This window comes from Pseudochaenichthys georgianus, chromosome 4, assembly GCF_902827115.2.
Source record: "Pseudochaenichthys georgianus chromosome 4, fPseGeo1.2, whole genome shotgun sequence".
Lineage (NCBI taxonomy): Eukaryota > Metazoa > Chordata > Actinopteri > Perciformes > Channichthyidae > Pseudochaenichthys > Pseudochaenichthys georgianus.
In genome coordinates, this window is record NC_047506.1 from 34,633,981 (window position 1) to 34,661,901 (window position 27,921).

Genomic DNA, 27,921 nt, shown 5'->3' on the forward strand with positions numbered 1-27,921 from the left:
ATGTCGTCGTAATTCAATGGAAAATCATCCAAACACCACCAGACTTCAGACTATCATCCATGGTCCGGCCCTCAACAGCTCCAAGTGAAATCTGAAATCTCAACCTATGCCGTTTCCATGGCAACGCGTCCCTCGCCATGAAACATCATGTTGTCGTAAGTCAATGGAAAATCGTCCAAACAGCACCAGACTTCATATGATGGCTAATGGTCCGGCCCTCAACAGCTCTATGTCAATTATGGGATGTCATCATTTGGCGTTGCCATGGCAACGCATCCCTCGCCATCAAACATCATGTTGTCGTAATTCAATGGAAAATCATCCAAACACCACCAGACTTCAGACTATCATCAATGGTCCGGCCCTCAACAGCTCTACATGAAATCTGAAATCTCAACGTATGCCGTTTCCATGGCAACGCATCCCCCGCCAAAAAATATACGATGTTGTTGTAAGTCAATGGAAAATCGTCCAAACAGCACGACACTTCAGACTATCATCACTGGTCCGGCCCTCAACAGCTCTACGTGAAATCGGAAATCTCAATGTATGCCGTTGCCATGGTAACGCACGCATCCCTCGCCGTCAAACATCATGTTGTCGTAATTCAATGGAAATGGTTCCAAACAGCACCAGACTTCAGACTATCATCAATGGTCCGGCCCTCAACAGCTCTACGCCAATTATGGGATGTCATCATATGCCGTTTCCATGGCAATGCGTCCCTCGCCATGAAACACGGTGTTGCCCTAATTCAATGGAAAAGGTTCCAAACGGCACCAGACTTCAGATGTTAACTAATGGTCCGGCCCTCAGCAGCTCTATGTCAATTAGGGGATGTCATCATATGCCGTTTCCATGGCAACGCGTCCCTTGCCATGAAACACGGTGTTGTCCTAATTCAATGGAAAAGGTTCCAAACGGCACCAGACTTCATATGATGGCTGATGGTCCATGCCTCAACAGCTCTACGTGAAATCTGAAATCTCAACGAATGCCGTTTCCATGGAAACGCATCCCTCGCCAAAAAATCCGATGTTGTCCTAATTCAATGGAAAATCATCCAAATAGCACCAGACTTCAGATGATGGCTCCTAGTCCGGCCCTCAACAGCTCGATGTCAATTATGACCTCACCTAGACACACACGTCGACGTGCGGACAACAGCCTGCGGAACGTCGAAGACCCGCTCAACGCTGCTTGCAGCTTTAATTCATCTTATTTTCTAAGTTAATCAATTACTCTTTTGTTGTATAAATAACAGAAAATAGTAAACAAATAAATCCATTACAATTTCCTTAATCCCAATTTGACATTTAAAGGACTGTTCCTCCATTTGATGTGGAAAGTGGAGTGAAAAGAAGTGGGTAATGTGTGTGTTGTAATTTTGTAAAAGATATTTTTTTAAAGACATATCTGATCCGACCTACTATTTTAAAAGCAAAGATAGTACTTCAAAACCCTAAAAGACAAGAAAGCCAGGAAATATTTGGATTTTTTTGTGTGTGGAATGTTGTTATAAAAATGTATTATTATAATTAATTATTTAATTATTATAATTCAATTATAATTGACTGATTGTTTGATCACAACGTTGTTTAAGATCAGAATTTAGCCAAGATGGTAAAATGACTATTATTGGCAGGAACTTGACAACAATAGAATCAAGTTAATGATTCTTATCTTAACCTCTTAAGCCTGAAGGTCCCCCCAGTGGACCCCCCCCCATAGTTTTTTTTCGAGACTATGTCTCAGGGCTTCTTAACATTTATGAAACTATTAATGTTTCATACCCTTTTAAAGGTAAGAAACTCCACTAACTGACAATAAGAACAATTTTTAGCTAAAAAAAACACAAGAGTAATACCAAGCCTTTGAATTAGCATTGAGCTAAAAAATGCTAACTAATGCTAACGCTTTTTTACACAGAACTCACGGTATAAATGCCCTTATTACTATCTTAACTGCACAAACAAGATATACGATTTAAAGCTGAGACTCCACAGATTCCAGACATGTAATATCATCACTGTACGACCTCAAATTCCTGGAGCTATCAGCCAGAAAAGAGAAAGTAAACAACATCTGGTTTAAAAAATATTACAATAATTTCGTCTTGCCTTTTTTGATTTGTGATCAAAGGTTGTGTTCAACGGAATAAAAACGCCGCTCAAGGTTAATCCAATGTCTTTGTGTCACGTAGAATTTTTTACTGATAATCCATCATCATATTTATGGCAATATACTGGGTATAAAGTTTCGCCGTCCAGGCTTGCACTTTCAGATATGCTTCGTTTGCTTCTCTATTACGTCCGCAATGGTAATGTTTACGTGGATTTGGGAACTGCCCATCGATTCTATTGGATGTAATGGTTAAGAAAAAGGTGTAAATCACACGAATCGACCAATGGGTTCCAGAGATATGGGCCTGCGTAAAGTATAAAGAATGCCAGCCAGCGTAAGCACATTACGCAGCAGACTCTACGCAGTGTTTACTACGTGAGGAAGCAGGCATTGCAGCAGGACCCAGAGCGCACGGAGCACAGAGCGGACAGCAGATAACGGAATTGCAGTTTTATTGCTTATAGATTATCAGAACATTTCAAAGGGGACACAGCCCCATTGTATATTAACCTATGGATTAACTACATCATCGTTTTTATCGTTGTAATGCCATTGAAGACCAGTTCAGACCAGACAAAGACCAAGGTAAGCCATGTTAGCCTAGCGCATGTTAGTACCTAGCGCCACTTGTTTTGATGTACGTTTTTGTTGATAACGTCGCGAGTTTGTATCTTTCAGTGTTGAGGTGGGCACCGTTAGATTCTGTGTCTTTACGATCATAAACGATGTGTTGGATGTGCAGCTAGGATAAGTAATAAGGGAGCTAGGAGTAATTTTCGGTGCAGTAATAGGTTAGCATTTCGCTTGGGGCTAATTCAGAGGCTCACTGTTAGCATTGTGTGTTTTTATTTGAAAAAAAAAATGAAAAAGATCAGTTAAATGAGTTTTTTTGCATTATATGGATATAAAATATTCATAGTTTATTAAATATTAAGGTTCCTTAGACGTTGTTTCCTGCAAATGACGCAATTTCGGCCCCAGAACCGGGTCGGTGGGGCCTAAGAGGATAACAGAGTATGTTATTTTTATTTTTTTTCCAACAGTTGTATTTGGATGGAATGAATACCTATAGTGATGATTCAAAGTAATAAAATGATTTTTACAGTGAAAAAAGTCAAATGGAACTGATGGTTCCCAAATTACCCAGAGGTCAGTCCGCCTGGACTTTATTTGTCTAAACCTCTCTAAAAAGGTCAAGTTTCACTTGTTTTGCATCAATCTTGATACAGGGTACTTATTATATGTTATAGTTTGGATTCCTAAAGCTTTTAGTCTACTAATCCATCATTCAAGGGTGGTTTTCACTATAAGTAATGGTTTTTTTTAGGCGGACATTAGAATTTACATGTTTTTACTATGTTCCATCTGAATTTACTTTAAAATAAAAACATCTATATTGATTCTGACACTTCTACATCCAACTCACAGATGTAACCTTGCTTTGAGAGAAAAGATTATTAATTTACCCCTTTTATAAGTGAAGATATAGTCTTTGTTGTGTTAGTGGCATTTTCGAGCCTGAAACCTGAAAAACAGGCTCAGGGTTTAAGAGGTTAACTCTTAGAAATAAATGTATTTTGAGGAGGAGATTAAATTATGTCAAAACAGTTGGGAGACTTGTATTTTTTTTTTCTTCAAAATTACTAGACTAATGTATTTGATCAAAACACCACATATTGAAATGACGTTAAAAGCAGCTGTGATTTGTGTCACAGTAGATGGCAGGAAAACCCCGACTTTAAATGCAGATAAATGGCAAATCATTTAAATGAAATGTTCTTTGGCTGTTCTATATAAATAAGCAGCCATCATTTTGTTAAAACTAATTACTCAAAAATAAAGATTTGCTATAAAGTGCAAAAAATACAGATAATAAGAGAAAGTTAAAGAAAAAAGAAATGGGTATATAACAAACAATTTAAATTAAATGCAAAATATGAACAATAGAATATATGCATTTGGAGATCCAAACTCATAGGTAAAACAACAATTGAGAGATTAGAGTAAGATATTAGCGTGATACAGGAAAAAGCAGAGGTGGGGACTCGAGTCGCATATTTTTTGACTTGAGACTTGCTTGACTAACATTGATAAAAGACTTGACTTGACTTTGACTTGGTATTCATGACTTGAGACTTGACTTAAGCTTGAGACAGATGACTTGAAAGGACTTGACTGTTTACAATTAAATATTTGCATTTGTTTTTGTAGTGAGATATTACGTTTAGTTTTTTCGAAAAACGTGATTGGGTGATTATAGTGCCATGCGCGCAAACCTGGCAACCCACTAGAAGGCAGGAGTGTCAGTTAACATGCAGCGGCTAGTGTTACTACAAAAATAGTGAAGTTTGGATTCAAAGATTATTTTGTCAATGACGGTAATAAGAAAAGAACAGCGGTATGCAGGGTCTGCAGCACAAAGATCAGTGACAGGACCACCACAACATCCAACTTCATTCGTCACTACAAAAAAACCCACAGAGAACGGTAGGCTAGTTGCATGTGTTGTGTTAGCTAGAAATCTAACGTTAAGTTTAAGCTACGTTAGACTTGGTTTCAAATCGATTAAGGATTGCAAAGAGAAGACAAAACGGTAAATGAACACTAGAACCTCCAAGGGATTCATTTTTGACTAACCCTGATACTGACGGGCTGTCAGGAAAGGGAGAGAGAGAGAGAGAGAGAGAGAGAGAGGAAAAGAGATGCCTCGTTTATTTCCCCTGTGTTATCATCAGAAGTTACTGTAAACTTTTGAATAATGTAGTTCATCTACTTTTAGTAGTTTGTTTAAATGTTTTAATTATGTTGTTTTTGTTTGTAGAAGTGCATCATTCCTTGATTCATTGTAAAATGAATTTTTTTGATCTGTTATGATGATAAACTGAAGCAATTTCAAAATTAACCTAATTAAGTGAGTTTTAAATCGTCTTACTTAGTTTATAAGGAAATTATGAAGAGGAACAAATTAAATGATTTGAAAATGATATCTATGTAGGTGCTGACGCTGTTGGCGGTTCTAGTGTTAACAGACATTTAAATTAAATATGTGTAATGGCAAATGCCATATATGATTTTCTTACCTGGAATTCTGGAATTCTTATTAACTGTGTATGTAATGAAGATCATGGGTTAAATCCATTTTCATAACCACTGTCTTTTAATTGATTTAAATGCGGAAACTGGGTTTATTCATCAGAATTTCGTATGACTTGACTTGACTTGCTTGACCTGAGCAATGACTTGACTTGACTTGCTTGACTCTCACTACAGTGATTTGGGACTTACTTGATACTTGTAGGTCAAGACTTGAGACTTGCTCATGACTTGCACATGTAGGACTTACTCCCACCTCTGGGAAAAAGTGTCTATTGAATCTCACCTGTGGCTCCAAAAGCATCCAGACACTCGATCGGGCTCCTCTCCTCCGCTAGCACCGCCAGGGAGCAAAACACCAGCTGCCTGAAACACACACAACCCTGCTTCAATGCATGTTGGTTTTCATAACATAAATCTGCATGATTATACATTTTTGTGAGAACTGGTGTTGCTTTCAGGCTGACCTGTTGGTCTTCATCTTGCGGTTGAAGTAGGTGTCGCTCTTCTGCGGGGTGGTGTGGTTCGGGAGGAGCTGGACGTTGGTTCCAAGTTCTTTCATGATCTCATACGGCTGACCGGACGGAGCTACAGACGGAATTTGTAAATGAAAAAGACAGAGAAAGATCAGCAAGATTCTGTATTGTTTTGGACAGGAAGAATATAATCTCTGTCGGATTAACAAACACAAAACTCAAAGTGGTGCCTCAACAGGGATGATCTCAGGTAGGAGGTGGAACAGATTTAGAGTTAAGAGCTTTTTAATAAGGAGAAACTGGATATTCTGCTTCCACACATTCATGTAAATATATCTAATATGTACTGGTATATATGACCCAATATGTATATATGTTCACTTTAATTCATTTCTTAATTCATAGTTTTTTATCATTTTTATTTTTATCTTTGATTTGATCTTTAATTGTATTAATCTGTGTGACTCTGTGTGACCTGTTTTTCATTCTTACCCTGTTGCTGTTAAACCACTGAATTTCCCCACGGGGATTAATGAAGGTCCATCTTATCTTATAAAAATCATGTCTTGACTGTGATAGTGTCGTTTTTAAAATTCCTTAACGCAGCTCGTAGTCTTCAAAGTTCTGGGTGTTGTCAAAATGTATAATTATATTTATTCTGTATTCATTGTTTGTTTTCTTCAGATCCAAGAAATGTGATGCTTTGAGTGAGTTAATATGCAACACAAGATAAAATCCATTCTTAAGATAAATACAACCACACCAACTGATTGATATTAAATGGATTGGAGACAAAAAATACATAATTTGGTATTAAAAAAATACTAGAAATATTATCTATTTTTGCAAATGAACCATCAACATTGTCTAGAGTCTCTAACTGTGCCTGTCTGTGGTGTGAAATAAAACAATTAAAAAAAAGCTGTTACTCAGTATAAAAGCTCCGTAAAGATAAGTAGGGCTTACATTACATTGCATTTAGCTGACGCTTTTATCCAAAGCGACTTACAATAAGTACATTCGACCAGGAAGACACAACCTTGAAGAAAACAGAATCATATAAGTACATCAGGTTTCATAGAGCCAAGCATTTCAAGTGCTACTCAACTGGCTTTAGATAAGCGAGTCCTTTATTAGTATATAAGTGCTCTGTTAGCAGTTCTTTGTTAGTAATTCTATCGCTCGAGGTGGAGTCGAAAGAGATGAGTTTTCAGTCTGCGCCGGAAGGTGTGTAAGCTTTCTGCTGTCCTGATGTCAATGGGGAGCTCATTCCACCATTCCGCCAAGATAGCAAACCCACGTGTTTTTGCTGATGGGAACTTGGGTCCCCCTCGCAGCGAGGGTGCAGCGAGTCGTTTGGCTGATGCAGAGCGTAGTGCATGCGCTGGGGTGTACAGTTTAACCATGTCCTGGATGTAGGAAGGGCCAGATCCATTCGCAGCATGGTACGCAAGTACCAGTGTCTTGAAGGGAATTCTAGCAGTTACTGGAAGCCAGTGAAGGGAGCGGAGGAGCGGAGTGGTGTGGGAAAATGTAGGAAGGTTGAAGACCAGACGAGCCGCTGCATTCTGGATGAGCTGCAGAGGTCGGATGGGACATGCAGGTAGACCAGCCAGGAGGGAGTTGCAGTAGTCTAGGCGTGAGGTGACGAAAGCCTGGAACAGAAGCTGCGTCGCTTTCTGGGTCAGCTGGGGACGTATCTTCCTGATGTTGAAAAGCGTGTATCTGCAGCAACGGGTTGTAGCAGCGATGTTTGCAGTGAAGGACAGTTTGTTATCTAGGATCACACCCAGATTCCTTGCAGTCTGGGTCGGGGAAACAACAGAGGTGCCGATGTTGATAGTCAGGTCAAGAGAGGGACAATCTTTTCCCGGAAGGAAAAGCAGTTCAGTCTTGTCAAGGTTGAGCTTGAGGTGATGAGCGGACATCCACTGAGAGATGTCAGCTAAACAAGCAGAGATGCGTGCGACGACCTGGGTCTCTGAGCGGGGAAAGGACAGAATTAATTGGGTGTCGTCAGCGTAGCAGTGGTATGAAAAACCATGGGGGCTAATGACAGATCCGAGCGAGTTTGTGTACAGGGAGAAGAGGAGGGGACCAAGAACAGAGCCCTGAGGGACCCCTGTAGTTAATTGACAAGGGTCGGACTCGGACCCTCTCCAAGTGACCCTGTAGGTACGGTCTTTGAGGTATGAGGTGAGGAGGGAAAGTGCAGAGCCTGAAACTCCAAGTTCTTGGAGAGTGCGAAGGAGGATCTCATGGTTCACCGTGTCAAATGCAGCAGACAAGTCCTTTTACATATAAATAGTCCTGAAGTCCAATGTTCTTGTATAAATATATGTATTTTAAGACTCAAACCTGGGATGTTGAAATTAAACTGTACCATCTAGTGTTTTTTTTAGAGCTGAGTGAAAGTTTGTTTTGACCATTTCCTGTTTTAATCTAGTGGAGCATGTAGATGGTGTCGCTGTTTCTTACCCGGCTCCTCATACTGCATGTCTGAGCTCCCCGAGTAGCTGGCCTCAGTCTCTCCTTTGTTGACGTGCCGCTTCAGGTGGCTGATCATGTCCGTTTTCCGGGCGATGGTGACAGAACACACCACACAGTGGTAGTGAGCCACGTGTCTCCCCGAGGCCTGGACAGAATATATTGGGATATCAACTTCATTTAGGGCAGAAAGAAGTAAAGAAATGCAGCATCTTCACAATAATGTAAAATGGCATGATGAGAGGAAATGCCTTAGAATTCAGTATTTACCAATTCAGAATTTGGACCATATTACTTTAAGGGGCTCTATTATGCACATTTTCAGGTTCATATTTGTATTTTGTGTCTATGCTGTGACATGTCTCCATCCTTCTTCAAAAAGCTCTTTCTTGTTCTCATACTGCCTGTGCTGCAGCACCTCTTTTCACCCTCTGTCTGAAACCAGAGCCCAGTCTGCTCTGATTGGTTAGCTGGACAGCTTATTGGTCAAGTGCTAAGAGATGTCCCACCCCTTAGCCAATCACGTACATGGCGTTGGAGAGCTAGCCAATAGAAGCAGGAGTGTGACATAGTGATGTGATTATGTTACAGGAGAAAGCCTAATAGAGCCTCTTTAAGAATGACAGAATGCAGAGACAGTCAATTGTTGCCTACTTTTGCTCAATCAAATCATGAAAAATAGCTTTTATGATTAAAAGGCAAAACATGTTTAGGAATATATTAGGGGTTTTACAGAGTAAGGATTTATTTCCACATGGTGAAGAAGGTTCAGTTTTTTTCTGATTTACATTATTTAGGTCACATTTCATAATAAAAGTAACAATACAGAACGCACAGGAACCTTAAAAGTAGGGTTTACTGCAGCACAACAAGATGTATGCCGAAACTAAGTATGTGAAATGTATTTTTGTTTTGTGTTCTATGTGTAACCAATGTGCGGCACATCTCCCTTGTAAAAGAGTCCTATGTCGATGAAGCCCGAAGCTACAGGGTTTGCTCTTATTGTTCCAAACTGATGGGAACGTGATCTGCAGACTGTGTGTGTGTGTGTGTGTGTGTGTGTGTGTGTGTGTGTGTGTGTGTGTGTGTGTGTGTGTGTGTGTGTGTGTGTGTGTGTGTGTGTGTGTGTGTGTGTGTGTGTGTGTGTGTGTGTGTGTGTGTGTGTGTGCAACACGTTCTCACTCCCATCCCGTCACATATTGACGGACGGTCAGGGCCCCTCCCCGTCGCTATATTACGTACAGGGTACCCCTTGACCGTCAGGCTAATGCGACTAATGAGTTTTTATTTCTGATTATCTGTGCAGTACATGTACATGATGTTTAGTTTGCTAGTTATGACGAAGATTACTTCATGAATATGTACACATTCATGGTTGCTAACGTTTTTTTGGTGGAAATGTGTTTTTTCACAGCAAAGTCACCCTCTGTACTTGGACTTATTGGGAGAATCTAAAGGCAAGAACATCCCAAATATTCATTTAGGTCTTTATTTTAGACCTTTAGTGTTGCCGTCTGTGAGGAAAATAAATGGGGCTCAGAGCCTCGTATTTTTAAAATCTTTTTTTCCTTCTAATTTGTTATTCTTTTCAAAATAACACACTGCTATTTACTCACCAATAACACACAATTATCCTTGCTTTTATTTATTGGTTTAATTCCATAATCTCGGGCTTTTTTGGCGTTCGTCAGGAACTGAATTTCAAAATAAAAATAACCGGAAACAGACGTAGGGATTTCGAGTGATTACCCAAGTTCCTCAGCTACGCTTTTTTAGCCGCAATGCATGCTGGGATTTGGTGTTTATATTATATGAAATCCGGAAAACATTTTTAAAAGAATAAAATAATACTTAATTCCGAGTGCTCTTGCTTTTCTCTTTGGAAGTCATCACATAACGGCATTGTAATACACGGTTCGGCTGCATTAAATATTACAGATCTGCCGTAGTTCTTTATTTATAGAGCCCCAAAGAGACCTTTGGAAAAACTGAAGAAATTCCGCCGAAACTACTTGACGTGGATCATAAATATATCAACAATTAAACAACATCTTCAATTTCTCTTCACACAATACGTCTCCTTGCAGTATCAACACTAATTCTTTGACTAATGACTTTTACATTTGATATAATTCATAGATAGGTTATATTTACACCATAACGGTGCACAGCTGATATAAAAGGACTTGTAGTTTTTAAAGATATTACTGATTTGAATTGGATTGAATTTGGAATGTAAGAATGTAAATACTGAGTCTGAAATAGTATAGCAATATGCTGTAAAATTATGAGAAAGCATGAATAAAACTACACATCTTCAGATGTTGTACATACAAGTGTCCTACACTAATAATACAAAGTTATTATGGCTGTGTGTACCCTGTGTGCACCGCCTAGTGGTTAAAGCACATTACTGAATTATTGTTTTTATGTGTTATATTTGATTAAAAAAATATTAAGAGTACATACTTTCATAGGGGGAAAGTAGAAGGTCTGTGATAGAAATATAGAATATAAAAAATCAAGAAGATACTATAAGTGATCTCTACAATAAAACAGTTTAGTGCAGGATGTACAAAGATATTAATAGGAGGAGGTGCAAAACAGAAAAACGAATTAACCTTTATTTAAACATTAAATAACAGATTAAGGTCTTCTTTTAAATAAGAACAAAACTTTGGGGGCATCTATAAATATAATATTACAGATAAATATTAAGCCTGACAAAGTACTTAACGTCTAATATATTGCTTTCCTGCAATGTTAACTATGTTGAAGCACTTATTTTAACTGATATTATACATATGGATTATACTCTTATGTATGTAGATAGAATAAGAAATGTGCAGAATACGACAGTGTAATGGTGGAGGTACACACATATTGATAGATGTCTTGTAATGCACTGTTGAGGAACCTGTGACCCAAGTTTTTCATTCATTGCATAACTACACTGTAGTTGTGTATATGATATGTCAATAAACCTTTGAAAATCTTGAAATCTTGAAAGGGATGTGCAAAATAGCCATAATATAGTCTTTAATTAACTATTAGCAGAGAATAACGAGTAATTAATATACTTTATTACTCGTTTTCATTCATGTCAATTGCAGATACATGTTTAGTCTTCTCAAGCACCAACTATCAAATATCTCTCCTGATTGTTGGCACTTGACAATCACCTTACCTGAATTTTACTCAGGTGTAACTAAAGTCTGATTTAAGGGTTGTTTATATTTCACATCATTAATCAGAATCTGCAAAGTAACTCAAATAAGTGTAGTGGAGTAAAAATACCAGGTTAACCTCTGAATTGTAGTGGAGTAGAATTACAAAGTATCAATGAGCTGTCATGTGGGTATATATTAATGCTATATATTAATGCTGCGCATTATGGACAGCGATTTTCACCCATTTATTAATTATATGTTTTACATTTGAAAACACCAATGCGTTTAATACTGGCAACTTCTAATTGTGGGAAAAATGAAAACGTACAGTAGAGACGTCCCATAGAACATTTTGCGAAACACAATAGTGTAGTGTGTAGTTCTGGGGGGGCGTTCGATTCCAGTTTTGGATAGTCTGGCGTGGTTTCGTTCCATTTCAAACAGCTGTTTGACGCTCGGCGTAACTTTGGCGCACTGCCACTCCAACATCCAATCCCAGACCTTGAAGATTAATCACGGGGACTGTAGTCCTAAACGATAGCTGGGGATTATGGGTAGTGTAGTGTCTTCGGCCATCCTAAACTCAAAAATGTTGACAATCGCAATGATGCTCGAAATGTCCCTTATAGGCCTACGTCTGTTTCCGGTTATTTTTATTTTGAAATTCAGTTCCTGACGAACGCCTAAAAAGCCCGAGATTATGGAATTAAACCAATAAATAAAAGCAAGGATAATTGTGTGTTATTGGTGAGTAAATAACAGTGTGTTATTTTGAAAAGAATAACAAATTAGAAGGAAAAAAAGATTTTAAAAATACGAGGCTCTGAGCCCCATGTATTTTCCTCACAGACGGCAACACTAAAGGTCTAAAATAAAGACCTAAATGAATATTTGGGATGTTCTTGCCTTTAGATTCTCCCAATAAGTCCAAGTACAGAGGGTGACTTTGCTGTGAAAAAACACATTTCCACCAAAAAAACGTTAGCAACCATGAATGTGTACATATTCATGAAGTAATCTTCGTCATAACTAGCAAACTAAACATCATGTACATGTACTGCACAGATAATCAGAAATAAAAACTCATTACTCGCATAAAATGACATCAAAACGCATTTTAATGGCCAAATGAACCCTAAAATAGGCATTTTCCACCGAGAATAACACGAAGGTCGGCCATTGTTGTTGATCACGTGGTCTATGAAGGTCTATCTATGGGACGCCCTGCCCGTAGAAGCCTGACGGTCAAGGGGTACCCTGTACGTAATATAACGACGGGGAGGGGCCCTGACCGTCAATATGTGACGGGATGGGAGTGAGAACGTGTTGGCGTGTGTGTGTGTGTGTGTGTGTGTGTGTGTGTGTGTGTGTGTGTGTGTGTGTGTGTGTGTGTGTGTGTGTGTGTGTGTGTGTGTGTGTGTGTGTGTGTGTGTGTGTGTGTGTGTGTGTGTGTGTGTGTGTGTGTGTGTGTGTGTGTGTGTGTGAGGTCTCACCTGATCTCCACTGAGGCTGGGTTTCAGGTTTCTGCAGGGCAGGTGGCAGATGCACATCATCTGGCCTGTTAAAGGTCAACAGTTATGCATCAGGATTAGAAGATGTCCTTAGCTGACACTTTCACATGCATTTCTTTATCATTACAAGTAAGGAAAACATGATTTTTTTTAACTTTGCACACTTTTTCCAACCAGTATGACTGCTCTCTGAACGCAGTGGCGGAGCTGGGGGTGGCAGCTGAATCCTGGCCACCCTATTGGCCACCCCAAACACCCTCACCACGGGGGCCCAAACTATTTTAGAACATTAAGAAAAAAATGTTTAAGTAACCTTTCATCATTCATCAAGAATTAACATTAATAGGACGTTATATTTATAATGTACTCACTAAACTTACAATTCATTTAACTTGTTTTCTTCCAAAAGTTAATTATCCAAAGCCTCTGTACACCCCCTTCTATTTACATGTAATGGTTTGGTCCTGCCTCCAAACGCGGTGCAGCACCGCTGGCACTTTCTAGCAGAGAGTGAGAGCATGTTAGGAGCAGGGATGCTAGTACTTACGTGTGAACCATGTCACAACGACTCACAAAGTCAGGCTTTCAAAAGAGAAAAGAAAGGAGAGAAAGACAAGAGAGGGACTAAAGGGCGACAGTATGTCACCCAGTTTTTCAAAGAAACGGTGGGTATGGTTTATGAGTGGTGGAAATGTGTCTGTTAGCTACGGGTAGTCCATTGTAAATAATAACGTTTTTTTTTAGTAAGCTGACATTAAGTACTGTTAATATCTATACAGGTTTTTAATTTCACTCCTCTTTTAGCTGACATTTAGTAAATGCAGGTACATCTTTAGCAGCTATTCATACTAAATCAGTTGTCCCTCCCCCTGGTGCCAGGACCAACAGATCCATCTCTAGACTTAGCAGCCCTGTCCCCCCATAAGTGTTATATTTTCACAGCTCAGTGTCAGTAAATATTGTGCAGTTAGTATTGGACTACAAGATAGATGCAAGCCTGTACAGGCAGAGTTATTTAAAGCATAAATTACTCGGTTGGGTTCTGGAGGTGTGGTTACAGCAATTGTGCTTGGTTGGCGTGGCCTGGGCCTATTGGTGGGGCCCAATGTGATATATTTCCATGGGGCCCAAAATCCCTGCTGTGTATGGCCAGAGGGCAGGACCTATAACACATTTACTACCCAATAGCATTGGGAGGCTGAACAAAAGGACCGTTTGACTATGTAAATGTATTTTTTTTTAAAAACAAAACATTTACTGACTTTTTTAGGATAGCTTCAAGTAATGTTGTAAAATTACAACCGGGGGCCTTACAGTCTCTTGATGCTGTATTTTGGATTTGTTCTCTCGGTATAGCCTTCACAGCTGCTAGTATAAACTTACTCTATGATGAAACATGTCAGAGGAAATTATGATAAATGCCAAAAATATGTTCCTAAAACTGTTTATTTTGTCTGACCAACAGACATTTAATTTATTTTGGACATGAAACAAAGATAACACGTCAAATTAGCAGTAAAGTATGTCAAACTCGTAATTTAATAATTATCATAAACAATATAAATAAACAACCTAAGTAGGTATTACACAATCCAATATATTTTAAATAATTTAATTTGAGAAATTATGATAACATTTTCATTATTCCCACAAATGTTCACTGACTGTGTTAGCTGGAAGTGGTTGGGGCTAATTGTTGTCTTGTTTAACCAGAAAATGTAACTCAATCGTCCAGGAAGAGGGATTTTTGTAGCGACCAAATGGTGACTCTTCCGTTCTAGTCCGTGACGTCATTGCGCCCAAAAATACTTTTTCCTATTGACTGACATTGTGAAAGAGACATCTGTAAGTCAGTATCTTTTTAAGCTAAGTAATATACCTAGTTCGAACACTTTTATAGGTCTTATTTAAATGATTAGGCTCTAAAAGTTGTAAAATGCACTAAAACTTAATCCAGAGCTATTTTCCCTCTTCATTCATTTGACTGAGGCGAGAGCGGGAGATCGGAGGCGGGACCTACAGTTGCTCCATTCTGGCTTCATGCACCACTGGGCAGCACTCATAGGAATGACACACCTCAGATGCTGTATCCAGTTCTCTACAGTGTTCTTCCAACTTCCTGTTTCAGCATGGCACAAAGCCAGCTCCATAAAGATTATTTTTCCAGGGCCCTTTCTCACTTCTCTTATTTTTCATTTCCTCGCTCCTCGGCCTCGGTCTCACCGGAAGTTGATTTGTCTGCGCCATCTTGAGTAGCGTCCCAATCATAGACATATAAAGAGTAGACGCCGCATTGGCTGCTGGGGCGCAAGAAATACGGCCGCCATCTTGGACCGGTCATCCTACAGACATTCTACCCATAGACAGCAGAGGTTTCAAGATGCCAGAGCACTGTGCAGCATATTGCTGTGCAAATCGGCGGACGATTGCGAACAGGGGTCGGGGGATTACTTTTCACAAGTAAGATTCAACATTATAATTGGTTGTATTTTGTAAATAGAATATTATTGTACTGTATTGATGCCCGCCAGCGAAATCGTAGCCAGCAAACATTATGTCCATGGCCAACTGAGACTTTATAAATCGCTGCTGTAACAAGTGAATGTCCCCGTTGTGGGATGAATACAGTAAAATCTAATCTAATCTATCTAGGAAGAAGAAGGAAGAAAATAAGCTTGACCTCCTTCTTAAAATGTTTTTGTGTTGACTCTCAAATCTCCCGTTTTTATTTTGAAGGTTTCCCAAAGACAAAGATATGAGAAAGAAGTGGGAAGTTGCTTTGAGGAGGGAAGGGTTCACTGCAAGCGAGTCATCCGTGATTTGCAGTGAGCATTTTAAGCAGGACGAGTTTGACAGGACAGATTGTCCGACTCAGAGATGGTGTTATTCCCTCCATCTTCAGCTTCCCGGTTCACCTCCAAAGAGTAGGTGTATCATCATAAGGTTATTAGCATTCATAAATGTAAATATTCTATTATCAATAATGTGTGTGTGTGTGTGTGTGTGTGTGTGTGTGTGTGTGTGTGTGTGTGTGTGTGTGTGTGTGTGTGTGTGTGTGTGTGTGTGTGTGTGTGTGTGTGTGTGTGTGTGTGTGTGTGTGTGTGTGTGTGTGTGTGTGTGTGTGTGTGTGTGTGTGTGTGTGTGTGTGTGTGTGTGTGTGTGTGTGTGTGTGTGTGTGTGTGTGTGTGTGTGTGTGTGTGGTAGGTATTCTGCTTTTTCATTTTAGCCAGAAAAGGGCAGGACTACGTCTACTTCCAGAAAAGCTGAAGAGAGCCTGTCTGTGGCCCCTCAGGACGACCCAGAAGCTTCAACCTCACACTCACAACCTCAGCCTAATGATGTGAGTATTTCTATTTTCAACATCATTCATAATGGTCCTATACAAAGTAAAATCTCTCTTGTTTGCTGCCACTCATATTAAACACACTCACAAATAAACACATACACACACAATTGAAGACATGTTGAACATGCATTCCTGGCACACACACACACACACACACACACACACATGATGCTGGCAGTGGCTTTGACAGGTGATGACTATAAGAAATAATGTGGGCCATACTCTAGTTGTGTCAAAGTGATGTGTGTGAAGTGAAACATCACTCAAACCATGTTCATCCCTCTTATAGGATCATAGCTATGTCTCGCCTGCTTCTCCTACTGCTCTTAAGGCCAGACTCAATGAAGCTTTAGCAAGAGTGGAGAGTCTCGAGCGAGAGAGGAAGAATGCCATGGCTAGAGAAAAGAGGGCAGAGACCACAGTGAGGAGTCTTTTGGGGGATTTGAGGGAAAAGAACCTCATTAATGAAGAACTCAAAGAGGCTTGATTTCTACTCAGGGAAGATGAAATTAGCACTTTGAAATTCATGTACATCTTACTCTTACACTCTTTATTAAACTCCTTTGTTATTATATGAAGGGGACTTATTCATTTTTTCTCATACAATTTCAGATCTTCAAATAGACTTCAAGGCAAAGCAGGGCCATGAGTACTCCAAGGACCACAGAGAATGTGCCCTCACACTCCATCTACATGGTCCAAAGGCATACAAATACCTCAGAGAGACTACAACAAAAAGGTAGTCTTAATGTTGTTCAATTTCATTTTTGGAAATTACGGTTGCAAGTACGTTAAATAGCTACTTCTCAATTTTTTTACAGGTGGCTGTGTTCGGTGGATGGCAAGCCTGGCCTGAACAAGATGATGCTGGATATGCTGGAGAGAAGATGCCAGGAAGACCAGGCTAAACATGGATGTGTTTCACTCATGTTGGATGACATGGCCATCAGAAAACATGTGCAATATAATCCAGATAACCAGTCAATGTCTGGTTTTGTAGACATGGGTGATGAAACAATGAGACCGATACTGCTACTGAGGCTCTTGTGTTCATGGTGGTTGGCCTACACGGACATTGGAAGGCTCCCATTGCATATTACCTGACGAAGTCTTTGTCACCTGAAACACAAAGGGTCCTAATCTAAATCTAAAATCTAATCTAATCTATCTAGGAAGAAGAAGGAAGAAAATAAGCTTGACCTCCTTCTTAAAATGTTTTTGTGTTGACTCTCAAATCTCCCGTTTTTATTTTGATGGTTTCCCAAAGACAAAGATATGAGAAAGAGGTTCTCAGTCATGCTTTGGAGGGGCCGCATGCACGGGGCATTCGGGTGTCATGAGCAACTTTGTGTAAATATGGTTTGGGCGGGGTGGTGTCATGTTCTTGTGTTTAACTTGAACATTTACATTTTTTATATAGATGTAGAAGTACATTTTCATTTTTTATGACATAGATATTCATTTTTACTGATATATAACTTCTGTCTATGTATAATGTATTATTGTTTCTTCATTTTTCAACTTATTAAAATAGCTGAGTATAGGCCTACACAATATGCTTCTCTATCATATATAGACCATTAGTGTTTTTTTATGTGTGTGTGTGTGTATATATAGGGAAGCAAGGATTCCATTTAACCGAAGTGAGAAGGAGGAGAGCATCATTGTATGACCTTGGCTGCTTCTCAGATCGATTAAATGAAATCCTTGCTTCCCTCACTTGCGTCGTTTCCCTGCGTTTAGTCCCTCCCACCAGGGAAGCATGGAGGGACGCAAGGAAACCACGAGAAGCAGGGAAATGAGTTTTAAGAGCAATAGGACGTCCTTTCCTCCGGAGCGTCACGTGAAGTGACGTCCGTTTGTGATGACGCTGCACAGCTGTTCGTCTGGCAGCAGCCAGCTCTGTACCCGTTATTTCCACAAACACCCCCACCTCTGTTAGTGCACATTTACTGACATAAACATTAGTATCATCTGTTGTAGATCCAAATACATGAAATAAAAAATAAATAAAAAAAGTCATTCTCAAAAAAGATAAACGCCATTCTTAAAATGTATTTAAACGAACAATAGTTTGATTAATATTGATTAGAGTGCACAATAGGAATACAATTATTCAGAGAACAAAAACAGATATGTTATCTATCAAAACCCAGTTAGATTAATATTCATTGGACTGCACACTTTGTTTGTTTGTGTGGAGCAAATTAACATTTTAAATAGGACTTAATGACTGCAGTCCCGTGAGGTTCATGTATTTTCTTCACTCCGCTGGGATATTGCCCTCATGTCAAGAAGCATCAGATCAGTGCATGCACTGCCTCGTCCAGTCAGTGAGCGATACACAGTAAGGGGGCGGGGTGAGTATCTGAGGATTTCATCGGAGGATGGTCTGGTGGTTCCTCGGTTATCGCTCCTCCATGATCGCTCCTCGCTCCTTGATCCTCGGTCCTCCGGCAGAAATAAGAGCCATGGGACGGTACTCAAGATGGCGCAGGCAAATCAACTTCCGGTGAGACCGAGGAGCAAGGAAATAAAAATAGTCGACCTGAGAAGCAGCCCTTGTGTTTTATGTTCCTACCTTCAAATTCCACATAGACTTTCCAGTGGAGGTTCTGCAGGTGTCTGCGGAGCTTGTGGCTGTAGCAGGCTTTAAACTTCTCCTCGGGACACAGAGGGCATGACTTACGTCCCGCTGGTGAGTGAAAACACAAAATCAAAAACCAAGGATGTATATAAAAGTTATTTTCATTTTTGATCATTCTCTAGATTATTTCTCTTAATTCTTCAAACATTCTGCACTAACTACAACATGTTAATAAAAGTCAATATTTATTGGAATTTCTTTTGATTTTTCTAAAATCACATCAGGTAATCCAACAAATTCTGCTTCAATCCATATTTGTAGTGTTAAGCCTTTCAAATACAAAATGTTCACTGTGGTCAAAAACAGTTTGCTGTATTAACGGGTCGGTCCAGCAACCATCTAACAGCACAATACATTACATTTATTAAACCACAATAACAAAAAAATCCCCTAGTATGTAAGGATGCTTACTTCATAAAATATAACATGTAGTCATCAGCAGCTCTGAAATGTAAGTTTGTTACAGCCGACGATAAGGAACGCATTATGAATACTTCCTGTAAAAGTGAACTCACCACCATTGAGGTCAACCAGCACCTCGAGTCCTTCCAGTTTAGTCTGGATGGAGATGTGTCTGTCTGTGAAAAGGAGACAACATTAAGATGTTGTGTTCAGTCAGAAAAAAGTTTTAGTCCATATCATTAATGTTTCCTTCCTAAAGTCAGTGAATACAGATGACATGAGGCCATCGAACCCATCCACACACAGAAAGAGTGTTTACCTGAAGTGGTAGTTGAAGGCTTGGTGTCACTGTCTGCAGCGCCTTCAGTCTTCTCTGCCTGATCTGCAGCTTTGTCCCCAGCTGACGATGCATCTCCACCATCTGCACCTTCACAGACAGAAAGAAAGGGAAATAAATTATTTATAAAGCTATCTAGTTTAATTCACTGAGAGCCCCAGCAGCAGTTTGTCAGCTACACAGCTACTGAAACCAGTTAACAAAAAAAGGAGATTAAGCAGTTTGTTCATATTTGTCTACTCAACGACTTTCAAAAACAATGTAGGCCTATGTCCTCTACTTTTAAAAGTTGGAGTTATAAAAGTCTAGGTACCATTATCTAAGGAAGTGCAACTAGTGATGTATTGATGAATTCATTGAATTATGAACAGCATTATTTTACTGTGACATCATACAGAGAAAAACTCAAATTCAGAGACAATGAAAAAACTTCAATAGGAAGATGTATGGTGTTTGTCTCGCTACATTACTTAAAAGAAGTATTCAAATATTGAAACTGCTGTGGATAATATATTAATAGATTAGCTCCCACCAGGGCTGTAGTTATAAAGATATGTATCTTGGTATTTGGAGGTTTTACATTCAAAATAAAACGTTTGGATAAGTAAAATTACATTAGCTGCTACCAGTGTTTGTCATGACCTCAGTATTCTCTAATATAGTTACATATAATATCAGTGTGAGAAAAAGTTTTTAGAGAGTACTTGTCCATGGACAAGTGAGTTTGGCAATGTACTTGTCCGAATACATTTTTCACTTGTCCAGAATGGACAAAAATCTGGGCCACTGGAATCTTCTTCTTCGCCATCGTATTTTACATTTTCCCATGGTTTTTATGACACCGCCAACGTAAGTGAGCGGTAACATTTTACTGCATCACAAAAAGGGTTGCGTATCGTTTGTATTGTAACGATTCTGGTTCTGCTTTTCGATTCCGGTTATTTTCGGTTCCGGTTCTTTGAGAGGGTCAAAATAAGTCCCGTGACAAACTGGGAGAAAAATATATTTATGAAAACATTAAGTCAAATCTGTATTCCTATTTACAAATCACTTCATACTGTTGCATTTCTTACGGTTATTGAACACAATTATATAAAAATAATCTCTGCATTGTTTAGTTAGTTCTAAGTGGTGCAGTTTGAGAATGTACGATTGGCCCAGTGTCCTCTGATGCTACACTGCAACCTGCCTGTGAGACACAGTCCAACCACACATGTCCAACACAGAGGACATATAATAATAATACATTATATTTATAGCCTATAGGCCTATAGGCCTAGTGCTTTTCGGGGGATGTGAGGACATAGACAGGGAGGCTGCTTCACTTCATAAAGGAAATGGCGGTCAATATTAACAACACAGGAGCTAAAACGCTTAATAACCTTCATTACGTGTTAGAGAAAGAAAGTTTGACAAAGATGAGGCTAAACGGGAAGCGGATCTGCTGTGTGTAGAGAGAGAGAGAGAGAGAGAGAGAGAGAGAGAGAGAGAGAGAGAGACTGCTTAACTAAACGAGGGCCTCACCACGGAGCTCCGCCATGGGACCTAAATAGTCAACAATAACAGCGACGAAGACGCAGGAGCTTACACTAGCCTAACCGTTGTGGTCAGCAGTTCTCTAAAGTGGTGTATCTCTTCGCAGTTGCTTTTTGTAAGTGTTGTATTCAGGTTGTACACCACAGGTTTGGTTGACACGGTCTCTTCACGGAGCTGCACTACAGGGCCGCTCAGTTAGGACATCGACTGTCCATTATTCAACGGTTAAATGTCTGCGGAGACTCTGGTTTTGGTTTCACACAAAAAAAATCGCGTTAGGAAATGGAAGTGTTTCGAAAGTGTGATACGGTCTAGTTATGGAGTGGAGCAGGGATATATGGTCTGTAGCAAGTATATTATGTATATATATATTATGAGAGAGAGAGAGAGAGAGAGAGAGAGAGAGAGAGAGAGAGAGAGAGAGAGAGAGAGAGAGAGAGAGAGAGAGAGAGAGAGACGCAGCGATCAGCTGATACGGAGCATAGAGAGAGCTGCAGTCCGCGGGGCTCGGCCTCGCCTCCTGTCCTCACAACGCTTATTAATCCCGGTACCGGACAATTGTTATTTGTTCCTCCTCGGAACCGAGTTTTGCTTCCCAACCCGGCCACTGTGCTACACTTCCCGCCCGCTCCGCCCCCGTCTAACTGTACAGAAAGCGGCGAGATGCATTTCCTTAGGAATCGACAAGCAGAACCGAAACTAACATTTCTAAACGAACAATGGCGGACACGTACAATTTGCGAATGAGTTCTGCCTTTTGTAAACTGAATGTATCAATAATTTGTCAATAAATCAGGGCGAAAAACGCCACTTGTCCGCCGGACAAGTCAATTGAAAGATCTACTTGTCCGATATTGTAAATAACACGTCCCGGACGGTGGGACGTGTACTTTTTCGCACACTGTATATAGCCTACATTATAGCCTACAATACATAATATACTTGCTACAGACCATATATCCCTGCTCCACTCCATAACTAGACCGTATCACACTTTCGAAACACTTCCATTTCCTAACGCGATTTTTTTTTGTGTGAAACCAAAACCAGAGTCTCCGCAGACATTTAACCGTTGAATAATGGACAGTCGATGTCCTAACTGAGCGGCCCTGTAGTGCAGCTCCGTGAAGAGACCGTGTCAACCAAACCTGTGGTGTACAACCTGAATACAACACTTACAAAAAGCAACTGCGAAGAGATACACCACTTTAGAGAACTGCTGACCACAACGGTTAGGCTAGTGTAAGCTCCTGCGTCTTCGTCGCTGTTATTGTTGACTATTTAGGTCCCATGGCGGAGCTCCGTGGTGAGGCCCTCGTTTAGTTAAGCAATTACAAACTGATATTCACTATGAATTCACTGCACAGTGCTGATAGCGACTACATTGGAATGTGTTTTACAATTATATGTCCTACATTTGGAGTTGAAACGACAAATGGGGTGAATTAACTTACGTTTGATATCGACGTCCTCCTGGTGTAGCTGAGCAGCATCTGCCTCTTTGAGCTCCGCCATTGCTAACCACAGCAATACGCAGGAAATGTCTGTCCTACGTGCTTAACGTAAACTGCCCAGTTTGAAAACGTAATAATTTGCTTTTGAACATAACACTCATTTACACAGTTACAAGCTACATTTCTTTTTCAAAACAGGTTCACACAATGGAATGTCAGTTGTAGATCCTTCCCCAACACCCTTACAAATATATAGACATTAAAATCAGATATTAAAAACAAAAAACATTCCAAAAATAAATTATGGAATGCCATTTAAGCCAAAATTAAATAAATAAATAAATAATTATATATATATATATATATATATATATATATATTTATATTAGGGCTGTCAAACGATTAACATTTTTAATCAGATTAATCACAGCTTAAAAATTAATTAATCATGATTAATCACCATTTGAACTATGTCCAAAATATGCCATTTATTTATGTATATTGTTGTGGGAATGGAAAGATAAATGAAAGAAGGCGGATATATCCATTTAACATACAGTATGTATGTTTATTATAACATTGTTCTGCGTGTCAAAATGAAAGACAACCCACACACACCTATCAATCATCAAACCGTGGGGTCTTAATTCATTACGTGTTGATTTCTATCAACGGGGGAGTACTGAGGGGGGGGGGGGGGGGGGGCGCTAGTGGAATACTTCGTGACCACAGAGTGTGAACGTTGTGATCAGCTGTTTTCTTCAGTGAAGGGGGGAGTCTCCCTCCGCAGCCGGTTGGCGTAGTTTTGGCACAGTTCCGTTGTACAGACCGACGTTAACAGCAGCCCTGTATGTGCACACGGAGACTGTCGTCCGGTGATCTAACCGCCTTCTGGAAAAGCTTCACAAGTACGTCGGTCCGCAAATGCGCTTTGTGACACAAGTGACGGTACGCATTTCAGATTACGCACATAACCTGCGTACTTATGTGCACCCCTGTACAAAAGTATGCTCCGTCGGGACTTCCTGCAACAACACCACGCCGTTATCAAAGATGTTCTATTGAGAAGACGATCACTACGTGACAAAAGTTTTCAAAACCGTGGCTACTGAAATCAATCTTACTAACTGCTGTCTGTGCAATTTACTCCGCGCGAGTTGGCAGACTTTATTTTGCTTACTTTAACATCATTTTTCATGGTGGGGCTAAGCCATTTCTTGGTATGGGTGTAGTCTACCCCAGCCATACCCTGGCGCTGCCACTGGCGGCACGTATGGGGCGGTCCATTCTGCACATGCGTTAAATGCGTTAAATATTTTAACGCAATTAATTACAAAAATTAATTACCGCCGTTAACGCGATAATTTTGACAGCACTAATTTATATATATATATATATATATATTATATAAATATGCCTATGAAATAAATTCTGAAATAAATAAATGAGGCAATAAATATGTATACATGTACATTTAAATACACATTTATTTATTTCAAGAGACTTTTATTTCATAATGACACGTTTATTTATTTCAGGGGTCTTGTATTTCATAATGACACATTTATTTATTTCAGGGGACATGTATTTCATAATGACAAATTAATTTATTTCAGGGGACTTGTATTTCATAATAACACATTTCCATTCCTTATGTGCAGTGGCGGCCGGCCCATAGGGGCGCTAGGGGCGCCGCCCCACCTCTTCCCACATACAAAAAAAAATATTAAATTTAAAAATCATTTGGTATCAGTAAAATGTATAATCTACAATAAAATCTCGTTTAAAATTGTGTTACGATGTCTAAAGTTACTGATAAGTCACATGTTTCCTGCCTGGCCTTGCCCGTGGCATTAGTTTATCATTACCGGGCGCGGTGCAAGGAGCCCCCGAGCCAAACAGCAGCAACCAGCACGTTGCAAAAGTCTCAATAGTAAACTGTGCCGCCGAAACATAATTTCAGCCAATTAGCGCCGTCAAATATTTTGGTCACGAGGGCGCTCACGTTGGCGCCCACATTGCTTACGTGCGTTGACGTGAGTTGTTTTTTAGACTCGTGAGTGACCAAGGTGATGAGAATGGCTTCGTGTGCAGGTGGAGTCGCCGGACCTCGGTCCCCGCCCAATTCCGTTCAAGAGCTAATCTCCAATCCTTTCCAAAGGAGAAGTTTGGGAGATAAACTGGACCTAGGACCTAGGACCGGACCAACCCGATTTGTATATATCGCAGCAAGCTCGTGAAAAAGACAAAACGTATCAACGAGGCTTCTCACGTAGCTGGTACACCAGAAAGGCATGGCTAGCTGGATGCAAACAGGTAAATGCTGTCTTTTGTTTCCCATGCTTGCTCTTCAAACAGCCGGGGACAGATACGATCTGTTCAGAAACTAGACAAAAGTTTAACAAGTACAAACCACAGACTGTCTGTGTCATGGAGAATACAGTCGCTGGTTTATTTATGTCTGTATAGGCCGTTGTTGTGAGTGTGGACGTTCGGAGCATATATAACGTTAGCTTAGCCAAGCTCCATCTAGAAAACACGCATTTTAAAAGGGTTTTTCGCCTGCCGTCTGTCTGCAGACTTGTCAACGCATTAATTCATGGTTTTTACTAACCGGTATCAGTATATTGTTAATTCGGCATCATTTTGAAACGTGTATTACAATTAAATCACGGTAAAATATGTTCATCTTGTTGTAGTTGTAGCCCCCTTGCCAGCGATTCTCTCTCTAGTTTAGCATACTCAGCCCGACTCAGCCTGGTTGTTCCTGGCCCTAGAACCACGATTTTATGGGGCCAGAAAAACTGTGAATTAGGACCCGCTAGCCGGTACTAGGCCAAGTGGAAACACAACCAAAAACGGGCCCCGCACGGCTCGGCACTGTCTGTGTCATGGCGAATACAGTCGCTGGTTTATTTATGTCTGTAGGCCGTTGTTATGAGTGTGGAGTGAGCATATACAACGTTAGCTTAGCCTGGTCGACCCAATCTCCATTTAGAAAACAAGCATTCTAAAAGGTTTTTCGCCTGCCGTCTGTCTGCAGACTTGTCAAAGCATTAATTCATGGTTTTTACTAACCGGTATTAGTATGTTGTTACGTCGGCATCATTTAGAAACCTGTATTACAATTTAATCACGGTAAAATATGTTCATTTTGTTGTAGTTGTAGCTCCCGAGCGCGTCTTGTTTGAATGATGCGAATAAACACAGCTGGCAGCCGTGGTGAAACTCGAGCGACTAGAGCAGAGGTGCCCAGTACGGCGACCGGTCGCCCGCGGGGGCAATGCTGGTAGACCGCGAGTCATTCATTAAAATAAAAAAATCAAGCTCCGTTAAAATAGACAAAACAGGTTTTGATCCCTCCTCCCTTGGGAGTGTTCACAAGGCATATGACAGCGACTTCCCTCCGAGTAGCGAGTTGAGAAAGAGAAAGGTGAGGGAACTTAAGTCACAATTAGCTGGACAGCAGTCACTTTTCTTAAAGCCGACATCCACTGCAAAGGCAGCCACTGAAGCATCTCTACGAGTGAGTCACGCTATAATCAAACACAAAAATTCAAGATGGAGAGATGGTGAAAGAAGCCTTCGTAGAAGCAGCAGACGCCTTGTTTCGGGATTACACAAACAAAACAGAAATAGTAAACGCTATCAAGGCCGTCCAATTATCACGGAGCACAGTCACACGTCGCTGTGAAGTCATGGCTGAGGATTTAACCCAGCAACTCAGGAAGGACATAGAAGACTGCGAGTGTTTCTCACTCCAACTAGACGAGTCCACTGACGTGAGCGAGACAGCACAATTGTGCGTTTTTATCCGGATGGTGTTCACAGACATGACGGCGAAAGAAGAACTGCTGACAATTCTGCCAATGAAGGAACACACTCGGGGCGAGGACATTTTTCGGACGTTTAAAAACTTTGTTGACAAAACTAAACTCCCCATGTCTAAGTTGAGTTCCATCACAACGGATGGTGCGCCTGCGATGGTGGGCCGGTGTAATGGCTTCATCGCAAAATGCAGAGAGGATGACATATTCCCTGACTTTCTGAATTATCATTACACCAGCACGCACTTTGTGCTAAAATGCTGAACATGAAAGAGGTAATGGATGTGTCACTTAAAGTGGCCTGTTCTATTCGGGCAAGACCTCTTCAAAGACGGCTGTTTCGTGCATATCTGGAGGATGCCGACTGTGTTCACACTGACCTCTTACTACACACCGACGTAAGATGGCTGAGTAGGGGCAATTTTCTCGAGAGATTTCGAGTGCTTCTACCGGAGATAAAGGCATTTCTCCATGGCACCAAGCTCGCGGAGTACGCACGTCTAGATGACGAGGAGTGGCTGTTAGATTTGGCGGCTGTTTGAACCCGTCTGCGCTGGAGGATGAGATGTTGTCGCTGCAGGCCGACATCCAGTTGAAGGCGCGTGCCCATGCCGGACAGTTTTGGAACTTATTCAGGGTTGAAAAGTATCCAAACGTCAGAAAATGTGCCACCTCACTGACCTCACTCTTCGGCTCGACTTATTTATGCGAGTCAGCCTTCTCCCAAATGAAGATAGTGAAGTCGAAATACCGTTCCCAATTAACTGATGAACATTTGGAGGCCTGCCTGAGACAGCCATCAGCAGTTACTGTCCTGATTATGCAACATTGACGGACTCCATTCAGTGCAAGTCATCAGAATATGGTAGGGACCCACCTAAATATATTGAATTGTGTTTTGCAGCATTATATCAGGACCATGGAGAGAGGTTTCTTACCCTGCTTGTTTTTATGTGTTTCTTAACAGGGAAATGAAGGGACAGTCAGCGAGAGAGCGAGAGAGAGAGATTTTTTTTTTTGATTTTTGAAAAACACTTTTATTTAGAATTTCAACAAACAAACTAAAATGTTCACTTATTTACATTGAGAGAGAAATTCCATTTTTTTTTCCTTACACAAAGACAGAGTTAAAAGTGAGCTCCTCCCCCACCACAGAGCACACAGCTGTAGTGAAACACCACCGGGTTAAGAACTCTTCCATGCTTCTCATCAGAGAGTGAAATCTAAAATCTACGCTCACTCGTGCCTTTACCAAAGATAAAAACATGTGATTGAGCTGCTGACCGGCTGTACTGTTTATTTTGTTTTTCCTGCTTTTGTAGATCGATATTTTTGCCTGCCCCACAATAAAATTCAACAGTTCCCACTTCCCTGCATTCTGCTTCTTGTAGCCAGCACCACAAATAAAAGCAGTCTCTGTAAAAACCTCCCCACAGTCTGAAAACACAGTTTTTAAAACATTAAAAAGAGGCTTCAGCCTGTGGCAGTCCAGGTAGCAGTGAGTGATTGTC

The 27,921-nt window shown here is 40.4% G+C and overlaps 1 protein-coding gene and 1 long non-coding RNA gene across 3 annotated transcripts in view; one reads left to right on the forward strand and one right to left on the reverse strand.

Annotated features, from left to right (window-relative positions):
* trmt1l (tRNA methyltransferase 1-like) overlaps positions 1–22,658 on the reverse strand; it is a 29,095-nt gene extending 6,437 nt beyond the window's left edge. The window contains exons 1-8 of one of the 2 annotated variants that reach the window (XM_034081653.1): positions 22,584–22,658; positions 19,576–19,683; positions 19,370–19,432; positions 18,789–18,902; positions 12,844–12,908; positions 8,172–8,328; positions 5,685–5,805; positions 5,504–5,583 (exon numbers count right to left, since the gene is read on the reverse strand). In XM_034081653.1, the coding sequence (XP_033937544.1) occupies positions 5,504–5,583; positions 5,685–5,805; positions 8,172–8,328; positions 12,844–12,908; positions 18,789–18,902; positions 19,370–19,432; positions 19,576–19,683; positions 22,584–22,644 (769 nt within the window). In that variant the 5' untranslated portion in view covers positions 22,645–22,658. The remainder of the gene's footprint in view (positions 1–5,503; positions 5,584–5,684; positions 5,806–8,171; positions 8,329–12,843; positions 12,909–18,788; positions 18,903–19,369; positions 19,433–19,575; positions 19,684–22,583) is intronic. The other variant, XM_034081654.1, reaches the window with a different exon arrangement.
* LOC139433784 (uncharacterized) lies at positions 15,234–17,606 on the forward strand. Its single transcript, XR_011643182.1, has 5 exons — positions 15,234–15,321; positions 15,598–15,785; positions 16,088–16,201; positions 16,497–16,946; positions 17,029–17,606. It is a non-coding gene; the product is annotated as an uncharacterized lncRNA (long non-coding RNA).
* Positions 22,659–27,921: the final 5,263 nt, after the last annotated feature.